The sequence below is a fragment of the Labrus bergylta genome, chromosome 14, assembly GCF_963930695.1.
Source record: "Labrus bergylta chromosome 14, fLabBer1.1, whole genome shotgun sequence".
NCBI lineage: Eukaryota > Metazoa > Chordata > Actinopteri > Labriformes > Labridae > Labrus > Labrus bergylta.
Genome location: NC_089208.1, coordinates 2127949 through 2147236, shown reverse-complemented (window position 1 = coordinate 2147236; position 19288 = coordinate 2127949). Strand labels below are relative to the sequence as shown.

Below are 19288 nucleotides of genomic sequence, written 5' to 3'. Positions count from 1 at the left end.
AGAGACAGAGACACTCAGAGACAGAGACGCTCAGAGACAGAGACACTCAGAGACGCTCAGAGACAGAGACACTCAGAGACACTCAGAGACAGAGACAGAGACACTCAGAGACAGAGACACTCAGAGACACACAGAGACAGAGACACTCAGAGACGCTCAGAGACAGAGACACTCAGAGACACTCAGAGATGCTCAGAGACAGAGACACTCAGAGACAGAGACGCTCAGAGACAGAGACACTCAGAGACGCTCAGAGACACTCAGAGACAGAGACACTCAGAGACAGAGACACTCAGAGACAGAGACGCTCAGAGACAGAGACACTCAGAGACGCTGAGAGACAGAGACAGAGACACTCAGAGATGCACAGAGACACAGACACTCAGAGACGCTCAGAGACACTCAGAGACAGAGACACTCAGAGACAGAGACACTCAGAGATGCTCAGAGACAGAGACACTCAGAGACGCTCAGAGACACTCAGAGACAGAGACACTCAGAGACAGAGACACTCAGAGACAGAGACGCTCAGAGACAGAGACAGAGACACTCAGAGACGCTGAGAGACAGAGACGCTGAGAGACGCTCAGAGACAGAGACACTCAGAGACAGAGACAGAGACACTCAGAGACAGAGACACTCAGAGACAGAGACACTCAGAGACAGAGACGCTCAGAGACAGAGACACTTAGAGACGCTGAGAGACAGAGACGCTCAGAGACAGAGACACTCAGAGACACTCAGAGACAGAGACACTCAGAGACGCTGAGAGACAGAGACACTCAGAGACACACAGAGACAAAGACACTCAGAGACGCTCAGAGACAGAGACGCTCAGAGACACTCAGAGACAGAGACACTCAGAGACGCTCAGAGACAGAGACCCTCAGAGACAGAGACACTCAGAGACGCTCAGAGACAGAGACACTCAGAGACACTCAGAGACACTCAGAGACAGAGACACTCAGAGACACTCAAAGACAGAGACAGAGACACTCAGAGACAGAGACACTCAGAGATGCTCAGAGACACTCAGAGACAGAGACAGAGACACTCAGAGACAGAGACACTCAGAGACAGAGACACTCAGAGACGCTCAGAGACGCTGAGAGACGCTCAGAGACAGAGATGCTCAGAGACACTCAGAGACACTCAGAGACAGAGACACTCAGAGACAGAGACACTCAGAGACACTCAGACAGAGACACTCAGAGACAGAGACGCTCAGAGACGCTCAGAGACAGAGACACTCAGAGACAGAGACACTCAGAGACAGAGACACTCAGAGACAGAGGCAGCAGCTCGCCCAGCAGGAGCTCAGCTAGTAGCATCTCGGCTAGCAGCAGCTCAGCAACCAGCAGCTCGGCTAGCAGCCCCACCAGAGACCACCTGAGAAACTATGATATCACTGTTTGAAATGTTTGTATTGTGACAGCTGTTCACGTTGTGTAGAAATGTGTCACCTGAGTCAAATTAACTCAGATTTGTCGTGTTTTCTGTGTGCCGGTCAGAGCTCAAAATCAGAGGTCTCTGTTAGACCCGCGGGAGGTCTCTGTGAGACCCGCGGGAGGTTTCTGTGAGACCCGCGGGAGGTCTCTGTGAGACCCGCGGGAGGTCTCTGTGAGACCTGCACAAACCTCCTGTAGTGTTCATGGTGAGCTGCAACACAAACAGCTGAATGTTTCACTCCAGCCTCACTTCCACGTCCTTCTTTTTACGCCTCCTGACGTTATCTCGATCTGTTCAGGAGTGCTGGTGTGAACACGGCTCTGGTGCAGTCTGATGGTTAACCAGTATCGGGTGTCTCGGACTCGTATTTGATATGCGGTTTCAAAGCGGCGTCGATCCTATCATCCTATAAAGTTTAGATTCTGTCCTCCAGCAGCTGGTTTTACTGAGCTACAGCTGACAGGGAGCGACCAATCAGAGCTCTGCAGCTGACACACACACACACACACACACACACACACACACACACATACACACACATACACACACAAACACTCCTTTTAATCTTAGTGAATTTATGGCTCCACTTGCCCATGCATAATACACACACTTCTAAATGACGGCTACTCTTCATTACAAAGAGCCGTGTGTGTGTGTTTACAAAATGGAGAGAGGTTAGAACACAGAAAGGTTTACAGACCCATGCAGAGCTGGATAAACACTGAAGCTTCAGAGTCCACCACATGGTGACCTGAGTGAGCATGGACTCTAGAGTCTCTATCTTTGTTCCTGTTCAGACGTTACGAGACATTTCACAGAAACAGAAGTCAACATGAAAAACCTGAATTACAAAACAAAAAGAGAAGAAAGACAAAACCTCAGAGTTGAGGCAACGTCCAGGAGAGGAAGTGACCAGGAGCAATATATTCACTGTGTGTGTGTGTGTGTGTGTTTACGTGTGTGTGTGTGTGTGTGTGTGTGTGTGTGTGTGTGTGTGGCTGCAGAGGGGATTTAGGGCGACATCTTTAAGCAGATATCTGTTGACACCACCATCTGTCTGAAGCACTTAAAGCCTGCGTTGGCGTTGGCGGTGACCGTGGCGTTGCAGTGATGCAGCCGTTGTATTAATCCGTTCATTTCTTTCATTCATTCACTCAGAGGAGCCGACAGGCGGCCCATCCTCCGGCGGCCATGTTGGAGGCCCACAGCCGCATCCTGCAGGTGAAACACGACTCTGACATGCTGATAAAAAAAACTGTGAAATGTTTCTTTAAGGACAAAAAGAGTATCAGCGGATTATTATGGTCTGTCTCGTGCATTTAAATAATAAATTATTAATTCATATGTGGAGGTCGACCACGTGACGATGTGAAGTTGGAGCTCATAATCACGGACGGAGCAGCGGTGTCTCTGCAGGAGACGGGGATTGAACCCTGGATAGCCCGGGTTAGAGACGACAGACCACTGAGCCACAGAGTCTCTAAGATAAGCTAACGGTCGGAGCCTCTCTTCATGTCGTGCGTCCGATTTGGCGGTAAAGCGGTATAAATAGCGTCTCTGGTTACATCCTGCCATATATGGAGATATGAGGTCATTTCTGGTTCAAACACACGAGGCAACACTGATTGCTCAGCTTACTCGGGGCTCCGCCTCCTCCTCGTGTCAGAGTGGGGGGTCACAGGCTCCGCCTCCTCTTCGTGTCAGAGTGGGGGGTCACAGGCTCCGCCTCCTCCTTGTGTCAGAGTGGGGGTCTGTGTTTACAATAATTAATAATAATCGGAGCTGCAGCACCAACTAGTGGCGGGAGTCTGCGCTGCAGCTTGAGTACGACATCGACTCAACATGAATCTATCCAACGCTGGAAGAAGAAAGGGCGTCCTCCTTCAGCACGCCGACGGCGTCCTCCTTCAGCACGCCGACGGCGTCCTCCTTCAGCACGCCGACGGCGTCCTCCTTCAGCTGAAAGTGGAAGCAGCTGGAAGTCTTTGGATGTGCTCCTCGGAGGTCGCTCGTCCTCTCCGTCTGTTTTCTCTCAGCTTTGAGTGCAGACGCCGGTTCATCGTCACGGAGACGGACTCGTGTGGTTTCATTTCAATGATGTGACGGCGTTTATCTCAGACTGATGGAAACTTAACTTAACGTATCTGCATCTTCAACATTCGTTTAGTTTATTCGTCTCTTAATTCATATCATCCAGTGAACCGTCTGCACGCCACGTCCCCTCCCTCCTGACCTGGTTATAATGACCACGTATTGATCTATCGGCCTTTCACAGCAGCTGACGGGTCCATCGATTTTTGAGAGAAGTGGGTCGGTCTATATTCAACATCAGCTGCATGCAGAGCGGCGGCAGGTTCAGGACGAGATGTTCAAATCATTCATACTTTTTTAACCACGAGAGTCGGAACATAAATGTAAAGATGGGGGATGAACGTGTACATGGCGGGCGAGGACGGTAGGCCTCGAGGCCTCGCAGCTTCCTGCTCCAGATGATCCTGGTTAATGTCTCTGATGACCTCAGAGCAGGAACGTCCCAAATATCAATCTAGTGTTGTTTCCTGCAGCGCCAACACCAGAGGGCGCCCTCGCCATTCTGCAGACTGAAACACGTTCTCCTGCAGAAAGAGATCTGCTGGTTCCTGATGAACCGTCACAAGTCCAGACAAGAGAAGAAGAACTCCGACCAATCAGAATCTTATAACAATTATAATCTCCTCCTCCTCCTCCTCCTCTTCCTCCTCCCCCTCCTCCTCCCCCTCTTCCTCCTCCCCTTCCTCCTCCCCCTCCTCCTCCTCCCCCTCTTCCTCCTCCCCTTCCCTCCTCCCCCTCTTCCTCCTCCCCCTCCTCCTCCTCTCCTCTTCCTCCTTCTCTTCCTCCTCCTCCTCCTCTTCCTCCTTCTCTTCCTCCTCCTCTCCTCCTCCTCCCCCTCCCCCTCCTCCTCCTCTCCTCCCCCTCTTCCTCCTCCCCCTCCTCCTCCTCCTCTTCCTCCTTCTCTTCTCTTCCTCTCCTCTCCTCCCCCTCCCCCTCCTCCTCCCCCTCCCCCTCTTCCTCCTCCCCTTCCTCCTCCCCCTCCCTCCCTTCCTCCTCCTCCTTTTTCCTCCTCCTCCTCTTCCTCTCTTCCTCTCTCTTCCTCTCCTCTCCACCCCCTCCTCCCTCCCCCCTCTTCCTCCTCCCCTTCCTCCTCCCCTTCCTCCTCCCCCTCCTCCTCTTCCTCCTCCTCTTCCTCCTCCTCCTTCTCTTCCCCCTCCTCCTCCTCCTCCTCTTCCTCCTCCTCTTCCTCCTCCTCCTTCTCTTCCCCCTCCTCCTCCTCCTCCTCTTCCTCCTTCTCTTCCTCCCCCTCTCCTCCTCCTCCCCCTCCTCCTCCTCTCCTCCCCCTCTTCCTCCTCCCCCTCCTCCTCCTCCTCCTCCTCTTCCTCCTTCTCTTCTCCTCCTCCTCCTCTTCCTCCTTCTCTTCCTCCTCCTCCCCCTCCCCCTCTTCCTCCTCCCCTTCCTCTCCCCCTCCTCCTTCTTTCTCCTCCTCCTCCTCTCCTCCTCTCCTCCTTCTCTTCCCCCTCCTCCTCCTCTTCCTCCTCTTCCTCCTCCCTCTCCTCTCCCCCTCCTCCTCTCCTCCTCCCCCTCCCCTCTTCCTCCTCCCCTTCCTCCTCCCCTCCTCCTCCTCCCCCTCTTCCTCCTCCCTCCTCCCCCTCCCCCTCCCCCTCCCCCTCTTCCTCCTCCCCCTCCTCCCCTCCTCCTCCCCCTCCCCCTCCCCCTCTTCCTCCTCCCCCTCCTCCTCCTCCTCCTCCTCCTCTCCTCCCCCTCCTCCTCCTCCTCCTCCCCTCCCCCTCTTCCCTCTCCCCTCCTCCTCCTCTTCCTCCTCCTCCCCCTCCCCCTCTTCCTCCTCCCCCTCCTCCTCCTCCTCCTCTTCCTCCTCCTCTTCCTCCCCCTCCCCCTCTTCTCCTCCCCCTCCTCCTCTCCCCCTCCCCCTCTTCCTCCTCCCCTTCCTCCTCCCCCTCCTCCTCCTCCTCCTCCCCCTCCCCTCTTCCCCTCCCCCTCTTCCTCCTCCCTCTCCTCCTCCTCCCCCTCCCCCTCTTCCTCCTCCCCTTCCTCCTCCCCCTCCTCCTTCTCCTCCTCTTCCCCCTCCCCCCTTCTTTTCTCCCTGACTTCCCTCCTCGCCCGAGCAGTGATGGCGTGCTCCACTGTCCTCATTCTTCTTCTCCTCGTTCAAGAAACACAAACTGGCGTCAGAGAGAGTCGTGTTTTATCAGCTGACAGTTTTTATTTTCCTCCTGAAAGAACATGAGAACGATTTTAATTATTATTATGCTGTAAACAGCATTCACACTATTGTTATTCAAATACTTTTCTTCTCCTTCCTCTTTTCAACTCTTCAACCGTTTGTGCTGCGTCCACCATTCACTATCGGCCTCTTCGGACACGATGGCTATGACTTTTCACTTTCTACTACTTTTACTTTTTAAGTTATTCCACTTTCATTTTCCACTTTTCCACTTTTTTCTCAGCCTTATAACTTTGGCTGTGTTCCACCTAGAGACTCCATTTTTGCTTTAAAACGTTCACACACTTTTCCACTATTCAGACTACTTTCACTTTTCTTGCTACCTTTTATACTTTTCAAACTGTACCTCCAAATGTTTGGTGATGTTTTTAACTTTTTTCACATTTTAGAGTGCGTGACATCATCGCTAGAGTGGGACAAAGTTCTGAGATTGTTTCAAAATCTCCCGAACAAATTGCTCTACTGACCACAAACTTCACCCCACACACATAAATCTACCCTCAAAATGTAGGAAAACTTGTCCTCTCTCACACATTGAGTTTTCAGGACAATTGGAGAAAAGGTTTTTACACTGTGAGCTTCAAAGCGGCAGGTGGTCCAGATAAATCTCCATGTGGGGTAATGGTAAACTTCAGCCTGACTTCACTGACCACACCTCTTGGGACTAACTTTTTAAATCGCTGTGGTTTCCACATTTCTTGGATCCCAGACATGAAAATCACATCAACGCGTTCGGCCATTTGTCCTCTTGCTCACAAAATCATCATCTCTTAATTTAAGCCCTTGAAATGAGCATCCAATAGGGAGACATTTTCCCCTTTTTCTCATTGTCTGACAGTGGGCAACTGGTGGCCCCCATCAACCCTCAATGAGGCCCTCAGGTACATTTTTACATATCAATTAATTGGAAACATGAAGAAAACATGACAAAATCTGCCATGAAATCATGAAAACCAGAAATATTGCCCATCCCTGTCATGCGTGTATTAAGTTTCAGATAAAGATATAAACATTTAGTCAAACATTTTTATTTATTTTCCATATGGGTGCCTCCGCCACCTTGACATATTTCAGTACTCAATGGAGATGCTAAGTTTATGCTAAGTTTATGCTTCAGGCCCATAGTTACTGTCAAACTGGTTTTCATCTGTTCAGTTGTTGTTCAGCTGGCGTTTTTTATAATTACCTGACACTTAACCAACGGTTAAATGTAGATGAGATGAGATGAGATTCAACTTTATTGTCATTACACATATACAAGTATAGAGTAACGAAATGAGGTTTGGCATCTCACCAGAAGTGCAAATAAGCAGAAAGTGCAAGAGTCTGTGCTATGTACAGTAATTACAAAATTTACAGATGTAGACTAAAAAAAGTGAATTATTAGGTATATATGGATGGCTGGATTAATGGGATGCTATAAATATAAATAAATGCTATAAATATAAGTGTATTCTTAGGATTATAATATACAGATTAAGGTGTAGTGAGCATGCTATACTAATAATATACTGATTAAGGTGCAGTGAGCATGCTGTACTAATAATATGCTGATTAAGGTGCAGTGAGCATGCTGTACTAATAATATACTGATTAAGGTGCAGTGAGCATGCTATACTAAGGTAGGGAGGCAACATTCTTAATGAAGGTCATCATTCGTCTTGATAATAGAACTTCTAACCTTGATGACTTTATGAAGCTTCTTGTTATGACAGGTTGTCTTGTTTTCTGAGTAAAAGGTTTACTTTTTTTAATTTTAATTTCCATCACATCACAGAGATTTCACCACTGTGTTCACTCCAAATAAATCTCTTCTGAGGTAAGCCGTAATATTCTTTATTTTGTTTGGGTGAAACTTATGTTTAATTTTATAGATGCTGAGAAAACAACATGTTTCCATTAGTGTCTACTTTGAAGGTATTTTTTTAACGTTTTCTATACCTCTTTTATGCTGCATGCTTTAAGCTTCTTGCGTCTGATTTTTGTTTTTAATTGAACCCCTTTATCACATTTACTTGTTTTGTTACTGGATACTTTAGGGATAGGAAATACTCTTCACTGTCGGAGTTCAAGCTCTGAAATAAAACCCCATGTCATATATCATACTTTATCAATCTATGATCCCATCAGTTAAAAAGCATATGCTCAGTTTGATAAATCTAGTTAAAAATAGTCCTCCATTTAGACGTAGCACAGTGCCATCAAAATATATTTAAATGCCCAAAAATAAGTGTCGTCATTCGGGAAGCAAGAGCCTTTTGAACAGTTTCAATTAAATTACTGTAGACATGGTATCATATATGCTGAAGCTGTGAGACACAGAGTTGATGAGGTTAATTAAATGTTGTCTAAAATTATACATCATGATTTTTAGAATCATTGATTTTTTTTAATCTACAAAGTAAAAAGTGAAACTGAAGAAAAAACATTGAGGAATAAATGGAATAGAATTAGAATCTGAAATGTAAATGTGTTAAAGTATAAAGTAACAAAATAGTACCAGTTAAAATGTCTACTTAGGCCGTGTTCACACTTGACTTCTTTTTTTAACTGCCAGTGCCTTTTTTACATACAAGCCTATGGAAAAATGAAAAAGTATGACGCCTTTTTAAGTTGAATTATTTCAACTTTTCAGAAAAGCGCTGGGTGACGTCAAGCGCCTTTCTGACAGCTGACCAATCAGGACGAGTAGTGACCTACGTCCCTAGTTACCGGTGCCCAAAAACGGCAAACTTCCACCAGATATGTGCGCATTGCGTGTCCGCTCCGGTCCGTTACGGGACCGTGCGTCCTCATCTGTTAACACCCACCGGCTGCGTTCTCTGTCTGCAGCACGGAGAGCTCAGCCGGACAGCTGGAGTACGGAGACAAAGGAGTTTCCGCGGTAATTTAACAGATTCACTGGCGGCAGCACGAGATAATACGATGTTCGTGGTATAAAACTCAATAAAAACCTTACACAAAACACAAACGGTCATTTTTCTGAACCGTCAAAACGGAGGGTTTTATTCTGAAAATAAACCGGATGTTTTAATGTTGTATCGGTGTCTGACTTCCCGTCCCGTTTGTTCTTTTCTGTGCTAAATTGATGCGTTGTGTTCAGACTAGATCCCGTTGTTATGGTTACAGAACACTTGCTCAAAAGGCGCTGAAGGCAGCGCTGTTTTCTGAAAAAATAAGTCAAGTGTGAACACGGCCTTAAAAACAATCTTTAGTTAGTGTGAATGCTGTAAACAGCTGTAAACAACATGCTGTAAACAGCATTCACACTATTGTTATTCAAATCTTTAAATTCTCTAAGTTATTTCACTTTTTCTACAAAATTTTTCCCCATTGAAATGAATTGGAAAATTTTCCACTTTTCCACTTTTTTCTCAGCCTTATAACTTTGGCTGTGTTCCGCCTAAAACGTTCACACACTTTTCCACTATTCAGACTTACTTACTTTCACTTTTCTTGCTACCTTTTATACTTTTCAAACTGTACCTCCAAATGTTTGGTGATGTTTTTAACTTTTTTCACATTTTAGAGTGAGTGACATCATCGCTAGAGTGGGACAAAGTTCTGAGATTGTTTCAAAATCTCCCGAACAAATTGCTCTACTGACCACAAACTTCACCCCACACACATAAATCTACCCTCAAAATGTAGGAAAACTTGTCCTCTCTCACACATTGAGTTTTCAGGACAATTGGAGAAAAGGTTTTTACACTGTGAGCTTCAAAGCGGCAGGTGGTCCAGATAAATCTCCATGTGGGGTAATGGTAAACTTCAGCCTATTATTTATTTTCCATATGGGTGCCTCCGCCACCTTGACATATTTCAGTACTCAATGGAGATGCTAAGTTTATGCTAAGTTTATGCTTCAGGCCCATACTCTAGTCACTGTCAAACTGGTTTTCATCTGTTCAGTTGTTGTTCAGCTGGCGTTTTTTATAATTACCTGACACTTAACCAACAGTTAAATGTAGGGAGGCAACATTTTTATGAAGGTCATTATTCGTCTTGATAATAGAACTTCTAACCTTGATGACTTTATGAAGCTTCTTTATCACCTTTTTGACACTTCTTGTTATGACAGGTTGTCTTGTTTTCTGAGTAAAAGGTTTACTTTTTTTGAATTCCCATCACATCACACCCAATAGGGAGACGTTTTCCCCTTTTTCTCATTGTCTGACTGCATTTAAGCAGTCTTTATGCAATATCTTCTACTTGTTCTACCACTTCTACTACTGTTTCTTCATCTTCTACTAATACTTCTACTACTAATACTTCTTCTTCTACTACTCCTTTTACTTCTTCTACTTCTTGTTCTTCTGCTTTTACTGTTTTTCTTCTTCTACTACTCCTTTTACTTCTACTTATTCTTCTGCTTTTACTACTTTTACTTCTTCTACTACTACTATTCTTTTACTATTTCCTCTTCTAGTTTTTCTTCATCTACTATTCCTTCAGCTGTTTCTGCTAATTCTTCTTCATTCAGCAACAATACGCAAAACATTTCAGCAGTCAGCATTCCCACGCATTTTCCGCAGGTAAATGCAAATTGTCTAGTTATGATTAATATTCCTAAATTAGAATAAAGGGTCAGAGGTCAAAGAAGGAAAGAGGCTCCAGTGGAAATGTATTTGACCTTTGACATTTGATTCCTTTAATCGCTCAAGTTTTTATTCATGGATTCATTTATGGAAAGAGAGTCGATTCATCTGGACTCCAGCACCGAGGTCTAGACTGGACCCCAGCACCGAGGACTGGACTCCATCCCAGAGGACTGGACTCCAGCACCGAGGACTGGACTGGACTCTAGCACAGAGGGACTGTATTCCATCCCCGAGGACTGGTCTTACTGTAACTGAGGACTGGACTCCATCCCAGAGGACTGGACCTCCAGCACCGAGGACTGGATTCCAGCACCAAGGACTGGACTCCATCCCAGAGGACTGGACTCCAGCACCGAGGACTGGACTCCAGTCTGGAGGACTGGATTCCAGCCCGAGGACTGGAGGGGGGTTTGTGGGGCGTTTTCCACTTCCACTTAAAATAGAATATAAGAAAACCCAGAGTGGGGCGCGCTGGTGGCGCAGTGGCAGGGCGCGCGTCCCACGTGTTGAGACTCTCGTCTCGAGCGGTAGGCCCGGGCTCGCTTCCACCCGTAGCCCCTTTCCGCATGTCACTCCCCGCTCTCTCTCCCTGGTTTCCAACTCTATCCACTGTCCTCTCTCTGCATTAAAGGCACGAAAAAGCCCAAAAAGAAATCTTTAAAAAAGAAAACCCGGAGTATTTAATCCGACCTGAATTGTTTTTATATTAAAGGTAACGTGAGGATGTGAAAACCACACCTGCTCTCTGGTTTCAGGGGTGCGTCTCCCTGCGAGGGCTCACCTTTGTGATCCGGAGCCCTGCCCCGCCCGGTCTCATTTAATCTCCCTCGCCTCACAGCGGCGTCTGCAGCAGCTCGCCGTGCTCATTCCAACACTGAGGCAGTTTGCTGTCTGCACGCTGTAAGCTTTTTATGTAAACGCTTCAGATCCACCTTTAGGACCCGATCAGACGGGACAGAGATACAGAATCTATTTCACACCGGGTTAGTCTGGACCGCCGTGTCGGTTCAGTTCTTATCGTGACGAACGCCAGAAGAAGAGCAGTGCGTCCTCGTGTTGAGGGAAGGCGATCCTGCTGCTCTCGTGGCGTTGGTGACCACAAGAGGTTTCAGACCAATAATTGAACGTTTTTTCTGAGCTTTTTGATTGGACGCTGTGAGTAAAATCTGTTTTCTGAACGCCTTCCCGCTCTCTGTCCGCCTCTGCAGATCCCAGCGGCGGCGATGGACAGGGTCAGCCTGCTGTGGCGTCTGAGGCGTCGGGCTCGCCGTGGAGCCATCTGCATGGCCTTCTTCTGCATCTCCATGGCTCTGCTCTACGCCATCTGTGCTGAAAACAGCGTGCCCGTCACAGACGCCATCTTCGGGGTTCGGGCAAGAACCCGGGCTCAGCCTCGAGCGCACTCAGTCATCAAGGTCGGTGGCGTGATTCACACGCTGATGTTTGTGTTTCTGTTTAAAGCGAGTTGCAGGTTTGAAGGTCACATTGGCGCTTTGTTAATCCCACAGGTGCTGAGAGGCGGAGCCAAGCCCATGTACATCGACCCCCAGAAGCTCCCGGGCGTCGTCCCAGGTGACCCACGCCGCCCCATCCCGGTCCTCTCCTCGCCAAACAGAACCCACGAAGCCGTGGAGTCGGCGTCAAAGCGTAAGACGAGAGATCGAGAGCCGTCGGGCTTCTTCACCCGGATGCTGCCCCGCCCCTTCACCCGGGCACTGGAGACCCTGTTCGGAGGACGCAGGAAGGGGGAGCCGAGCGGGAGAGGCGGCGACGCCGAGTTCTTCGGGCCTCACGGGCTCCTGGGGGAGGTCTGGGACGACGAGATGTCCAGTAGCATGCTGGGAAACCGACTGAGGAAGGTGGTGCAGAACTATCAGGTGAGTTAAAGTATGACCAGTGACTGTCCTTCACATCACCCCTTAGTAGAACATGGTAAGCCCTGTTCTGCAAATTCATCCCATTTATAAAAAGGGACTGAAGGTTGGGAGCATCATGGGGTTCTTCATGTTTCACTGAAGCTTCATCAAAAAGTTAGGACAGAACATAGATATCGACAAGCAATTGTGTTTTTCTTATTGTTTGCACTGCTTCTTTAGTCGGTCTGAATGCTAAAATCGTCTGTAAATTAACATTTTAAAGCTGATTTTTTTTTTTTAAATGCCCCCGGACCCCCTTAGGGAGTTTGGATCCATGTCACGTTTTTCATCACTGATGAGTTTGCACCCCTGATGTTACTGCAGCACTTCACCTCAGGGTGGTAGTCATTTTACTTGTGGGCGTGGCGCTCACTGATTGACAGATGATGCTGAACGTCTAAACTCTGAAGCATCAGATGACCTTCTGTTTGTGTTCCACTGTTTACATCTTTTAGTCCTGTGTTTGTATCCTGATGTCACATTTGTTATATTTGCTGTGTTGTGTTTGAATCAGTGAACTTTAGATAATGAGCCTCGGTAGGTAACACCCATTTTATAACATTACTGTGTAAATATTTTATTTGCACTTTAATTCAATTAATAAATATTGTTATGTTTGAGGCCATATTAGTTTAAAATTGATGGTATTTAATTTTATTTATAGATTTTTGTGCCTTTAATGTAGAGATAGGACAGTGAATAGAGTTTGAAATCAGAGAGAGAGAGAGAGAGAGAGAGTGGGGAATGACATGCGGGAAAGGGGCCACAGGTGGGATTTGAACCCAGGCCGCCCGCTTTGAGGACTACAGCCTCCATACACGGGGCACGCACACTAACCACTGAGCCACCAGCGCCCCATTGATGGTATTTTATAACAAGTGATTAATTCATTGTTTTAAGGGTGGGGGTTAGAGGTCGGCGATATGGGAAAAATATCATATCACATTGGGCAAAATCCTGATCACGATTTTATCACGATTTTTTTCATACTGTTCTTTAGACAAATTTGTAAGTTGCTGACCAGTTCAACCAAACTTATTTCCCTGTATAATGTTTTTAAATGCACAAAAACTGCACTGACAAGTTTAATCTATTTGAAAAACATCTTTGTAGGAGGTCTGGAGGTCTCTCACCCAGAACATCTTCAGCAACAGAAATGTCTTTCCCTCAATTTGATCAATATTTATGAACAATTTGAAGGTTTTCCTCCCCACTTTGAAATGATGATTTAGTTATGTGTCCTCTTTTTATGTTCATCAGGAACATTTTCACACAGTGATGCATTCATTTAAAAACATCTAGACTTTGAGTTCTTGTGTTTCTGTTCTGTTTTAGCCCTGCAGAGTTCCTCCAGCTGGAGCTTCATACAGGCTCTGCAGACTTTGTTGTTTTTATGACATCATTGGACTAACTTTAGTTTAGTTTATATATAATCAAACATAATACAGAATGTGTTCATTCTGTGACACATGATCAAAGTAAGTTTTACTGACAGAAGAGTTTAATTCATAGAGGGGGCGGGACATCGTTGATTGACAGACAGACAGTCACCATGGTTACTCACTCTCACCTGCCTGCTGCTTTGTAACGTCGTTTAGTGTAATCCCTGTAGGTTCAGTTATCACAACAGGTGAGCTTCAGGTGGAGAAGCTTGATAAGTAACTTTTAAAAACTGAGAGAGAGCAGAAAACACCGACAGCAACATTTGAAACACCGGGGTTATATCTCCCCTCACTGTCTGTCTGAGCTCCTCTCTGTCTGACTCTGACTGTTAACGTCTCTTCGGCTTGTTCAACGGTTTCTTGTGTCGCTATCTGAGATGTAAACTTAACTGTGCACACTATGCAGATAAGTTAACTGTTGCTCACAGCGTGTCGGTTTGGAAAAATATCACAACAGTTGCATATAACCGGATGGAGTTGTTTTTGCGGACTTTACTTTTAAGTTTCGTTTTCGTTTTCACCGCTGCGGAGCAAAAAAGGAGGATGAGACGCGTCTGTGTCGGAGCATAAACTGCAGCATGAGAGAATAAACACATTAGCCCGGTTCTACGATGTCTCTGCTTTGGCAGATCGTCAGCAAGTTAAAATCCTTCACTATTTAAGATCGTTATATCGCCCACCACTAGTGGGGGTGTTAGGGCTGTGTGTTCCTTCTCCACTTCCTGTTGTCTCCAGGTGAAGCTACTAATTGAATAATGAGGTACACCTGGCCTCAGAGCTTAAAGAGCTGGCTGCAGGTGGCGAGTTGGGTTTGGGTTAGTTTCTAAACACTTAAAACACTTTTGGGTGTTTCAGATTTTATTGGGCCAGTTTGTGTTGTTAGCCCCGTAGGGCCGCTTTACAGTCTCCAGGTATCGACGTCTCTAACGGCGCTCTCGTTCTCCTTCCAGGCGATGAATAAATACGGCGTTGAGCTCTCCGGTCCCGGCGCTGTCCCCAGCAGACGCAAGCTGAGCGGCCACGAGCTTCTCTGCCAGCTGAAGGACAAGGTGGAGGTCGCCACGTTGACGCCTGAACTCCCGCCGTTCTCGTCGCTGCCGTGGGCCGCCCAGCTGCCGTCGCAGCCTCTGACGTCAGACCTGGGCCCGTACAGGAGCTGCGCCGTGGTGTCGTCTGCGGGGTCGCTCCGAAACTCTGGACTGGGCCGAGAGATCGGTGAGTGATGAGTTCAGGGTCTAAACTAAACACATTCAGTCAATGATGGTCCAACTAGAGACCAGAGAGGGGGAGGGGTCAGGGGCGGGGCTAACTGTGATTGACAGGTTTCCCCAACTGACCTGAAAAATGTTTGAATCCTGTGTTTGATCCCCCCATGATCATCTGATCTGTGATCTCCTTAGCCCCTCCCTTTTATTATTTGACCACGCCCACTGTGAAAACAAACGAGACGACGTGTTGGAAACGTCCTGCTACACTCTCACAGTCTCACTTCTGCTTTCAAACATTTCAGACTCCCATGAGGCCGTGCTGCGCTTCAACGCCGCCCCGACCACCGGCTACGAGAAGGACGTCGGCGCCAAAACGACGATACGCCTCATTAACTCACAGGTAACCAAAAGACGAGCTCCAGGTGGTCAGAGAAAGTTTAACCATAAGAACGTCTCTCTGAAGGTCGATGTTCTCCGTGACCTCTAAACGATCACCTTTAAAACAGGCTCCTCCTCCCTGCTAACAGGCTCCTCCTCCCTGCTAACAGGCTCTTCCTCCCTGCAGCTGATTCATGTCCTCAACGTCCCCATTTGAATGTTTTCAAAGTTCACGTGGGCGTCCCTGAAATGACCTTGAAGGAGCAGACGTGGCGTTGGTTTACCAGTGTTTCCTGCTCGTTAAAACGTGTCGGTGCTAACGGGTTGTTGACCTCTGTTTCAGGTGATGGCGTCTGATGACCATCGCTTCCTGTCCAGCTCTCTGTACAGCTCGGGTGCTCTGGTGGCCTGGGACCCCGCCCCCTTCTCTGCTGACCTCACTCAGGTGACGTTCACATCACACAGCGACAGACGAGATGGAGAGTTTCACTTTTTAAAGAGTTTCACTAAACGTCTTTATGACGAAATTTTCGATGCTAACTTTGCAGCCACACCAGATGAACATCCTGAATTAGAAACTTCTTTTAGATTCTGGTCCTGAATGCTCTGGATTTGTTTGGACCAGAGAAGGTAGGCGCTTTTAAGGCACCCCCACACGGCCGTTTTGGACGCCCCTCTGTTTGTCAGGTATGAGAGCAGTTATCAGGTCAACAGGTGTTGCAGCGATGGAAGCGGTCAAGAGAAGTGGTTCAGATAGAAGTGATTGTACCCGACCTAAAAAGCCTCTGCATGTTTCTAATAAGCTCCACAAGCAGAAACGTGCTCAAACTAGGATCAATATTGGAGATGCTTTTGAAAAATGGAGAGAGGTTAGAACACAGAAAGGTTTACAGACCCATGCAGAGCTGGATAAACACTGAAGCTTCAGAGTCCACCACATGGTGACCTGTGAGAGGAGGGGGGGGGGGGGGGAGACAGCTTTCTGCAATGTTTAGAATTTAGACTGCAGTACCCATTTTAAACACTAGGTGTCAGAGTTACATACTGCTCCTTGAAACTCTCATGTGGTCAATGAATGGATTCTGGATGGATGTGACGCCTTCAGCTGCTCGTTGAACTCTGAATTTCAGCGTCATGTTTTTATCCCCCCCGCCCCCCTGCAGTGGTTCAACCGGACAGACTACCCCATCTTCACCCAGTACCAGAGGTACAGGAGGCTCCACCCCCTGCAGCCCTTCTACATCCTGCATCCTCGCTTTGAGTGGCAGGTATGGCAACGAATACAAGACAACATGGCCGAACCCATCCAGAAGAACCCACCTTCCTCCGGCCTGCTCGGTATGTCACACTCTCTTACCACTTCCTGTTTCTATTCCTGTGGTCATCAGGACGTGTTTAAGTTCTTCTTTATGTCCTGCCCCCCCCCCCAGGCACCGTCCTGATGATGTCGCTGTGCGAGGTAGTACACGTTTACGAGTTCCTGCCGTCTCGCAGGAAGACGGAGCTCTGCCATTACTACCAGCGCTTCTTCGACGCCGCATGCACTCTTGGCGCTTACCACCCGCTGCTGTACGAGAAGAACCTGGTCAAACGGATGAACCAGGGCGCCGACCGCGACATCTACAACCACGGACGAGTCACGCTGCCCGGCTTCAGCAAGCTGAACTGCAGCCAGGCTGAACGCTGAGCACACACACACACACACACACACACACACACACACAGACACACCCACACACACAGACACACACACAGGAAGTGACGCAGAACGCTGCATGAAGACTCGTATGGATTCAGACGCATGAATACTTCATACCCACTAACGACCCCTGAAGAACGCCGTACCACTCATTATGTATACACACACAGACACACACACACACACACACACACACACACACACAGACACACACACACACAGACACACAGACACACACACACAGACACACACACTGACTCTTAAAGGACCGTTCGGCTGTTTTAAGGTTCTCAGTCACTGACGAGCGTCTTAAAGTGAACAAACGCGGTAACTGATCATAAAAGTCTGTAACCATGACAACCATCAACTGCGTTCAGTTGAAAGTCACCAGATGACACGGTCACGTTTTAAACCGTAACACCGTAACCATTGTTGGATCTTTACTTCTGTAACTCTACGTCTTTGTTCACAGATTAACGGCTAGTAAAGTTTCACCACCTTCGCTCGCCGCTGATAACCTCCGTGACCTTTAAAGGAGATCTGTTGATCCAGATGCAAATACAGATGTGTAGAATCACGATGTTGGCCGTCCAGACTACGGCCAGACTATCCCATCCAGTCTGTACTGTCCAGACTATCCCTGATAGTGGTGGTTTCCTGCTGCTTGGCGAAAAGAGAACCTGACGTCAGGTTCTGGCGACATATCAGAGCATGGAGTTGTAGGACACGCCCACCTCAGCAGCTCTTTCAAGGACACGCCCACCAGGAAGCTCACTCAGATTTCCCTGCAACTGCAAACAGAGCTGGCCAATCTGAGGAGAGTGGGCATATGTGGGGGGGGCCTTAAAAAGACAGTAACTGAAATGAAGCGTTTCAGAGGCTGAGGCTGATTTACTGACGGACGCCATGATAATATAAAGAAGGAGGAGTCCCAGAGTGACATCAGTGAGGATCATAGATCTCCTTTAACGCTCGCCAATCAATGCACGACTCATGACGTGACGTCTTCAAACAGCTGATTATTGTCAACAAACTGTGTTCAGGAACTGTCTGAACATCCTGAACTTCTTAAAGCTCAGAACCCGACTGATGACAGACCGTGGCGCCTCGTGTGTTCAGGTGTAAAAACGTGCGGCGTTTTTTGTTCCTGTGGGTTAGGGTTGTTAGTTGGACTGAAACGTGTAAACAGCTGATTGCACGACCGTTTAAATGTAAATACTGTAACATAGGAGTCTTTCCACCAGGGGGCGCTGATCACTGCCGACTCTGCTCCCACCTCATCCCGAGGACCAATCAGGTTCAGTGCTGTACCAGTCTGAGGACCAATCAGCTTCAGTGCTGTATCAGTCTGAGGACCAATCAGCTTCAGTGCTGTATCAGTCTGAGGACCAATCAGCTTCAGTGCTGTATCAGTCTGAGGACCAATCGTCTCCGAGTGTATTTCCGACAGTCTGCAGTCGATTTTGTTCCGGCTGTAAAAAAACGTTTCCCAGATATTAAAACTGTAAATAAAACGGCAGTAACTCGCAGGACTTTACGACTCCACTCTGTGAAGAACGTTTTCTTTAGTCCAAATATTCAAACTAACGTGAAGAAGGAACCCGGTGAAGAAGCTGCTAGCTAACGTAGATAGCCTACTTTAACTTCCTGTATAAAGTGTAAACTAATGAGAAACTAGCATAGCGGCTTTTCAGCAGACATCAAAGGATTTAACACACTAGCTAGCTAACATCATATTTAATGCGACATAAGGGATTTAAACTAGCAGCTGCTAAGATGCTACTGTAGTTAGCTTGACCTTCAACCGCCTGAACGCCAACACTTTAAGACATAAACCTCACGTACGGGACCTAAAGGGTTAAAGTGCTAACCACAACGTTTAGTGAGCGCATGTGAAACTCTTTGAGATATTCCGGCTCACAGAAATGGCGAGCGACCCTCAAACTAAAAGACGTTTGTGACACCTTGTCGTGCTCACGGGATCGTTTCTGGCGAGTTTTCTGTGCTGACTTTTAACCTCTCTTGTTTTGCCCACGTGACCTTCGGGGCTCCGTAGTGAAGAGATGACATCATATTTATATCGGATTATTCCTGCTGCATATGCACAGTTCACGATGACGTAGCGTAGCATCAGGAGAAAACCAGAATGAGTTCAATCTGTGACGAACACAAATGATCCTCGATATAAACGTGTACTGCTCCGCGTTAGCCAGGTCATTAGCATGCTAACTACACCTGCTTGGATCTGATATTTGAATGGGTGATTGTTGAATATATTCTGTTGAATTAATGCACCACTAGGTGGCGCTGATGACAATA

At 47.4% G+C, this 19288-nt stretch overlaps 1 protein-coding gene across 3 annotated transcripts in view; it reads left to right on the top strand.

The window, feature by feature from the left end:
- Nucleotides 1-18459, top strand: part of st6gal1 (ST6 beta-galactosamide alpha-2,6-sialyltranferase 1) — a 20171-nt gene extending 1712 nt beyond the window's left edge. The window contains exons 3-11 of one of the 3 annotated variants that reach the window (XR_010668703.1): nt 2608-2670; nt 11535-11741; nt 11835-12203; nt 14635-14899; nt 15195-15292; nt 15614-15715; nt 16434-16608; nt 16701-18266; nt 18300-18459. Coding sequence is in view for 2 of the 3 variants with exons in the window: in XM_065963266.1 (XP_065819338.1) it covers nt 2608-2670; nt 11535-11741; nt 11835-12203; nt 14635-14899; nt 15195-15292; nt 15614-15715; nt 16434-16608; nt 16701-16957 (1536 nt within the window). In the remaining variant the exon portion in view is untranslated. Of the gene's footprint in view, nt 1-2607; nt 2671-11534; nt 11742-11834; nt 12204-14634; nt 14900-15194; nt 15293-15613; nt 15716-16433; nt 16609-16700 lie in introns of all 3 variants that reach the window. The other 2 variants (XM_065963266.1, XM_065963267.1) reach the window with 2 other exon arrangements.
- Nucleotides 18460-19288: the final 829 nt, after the last annotated feature.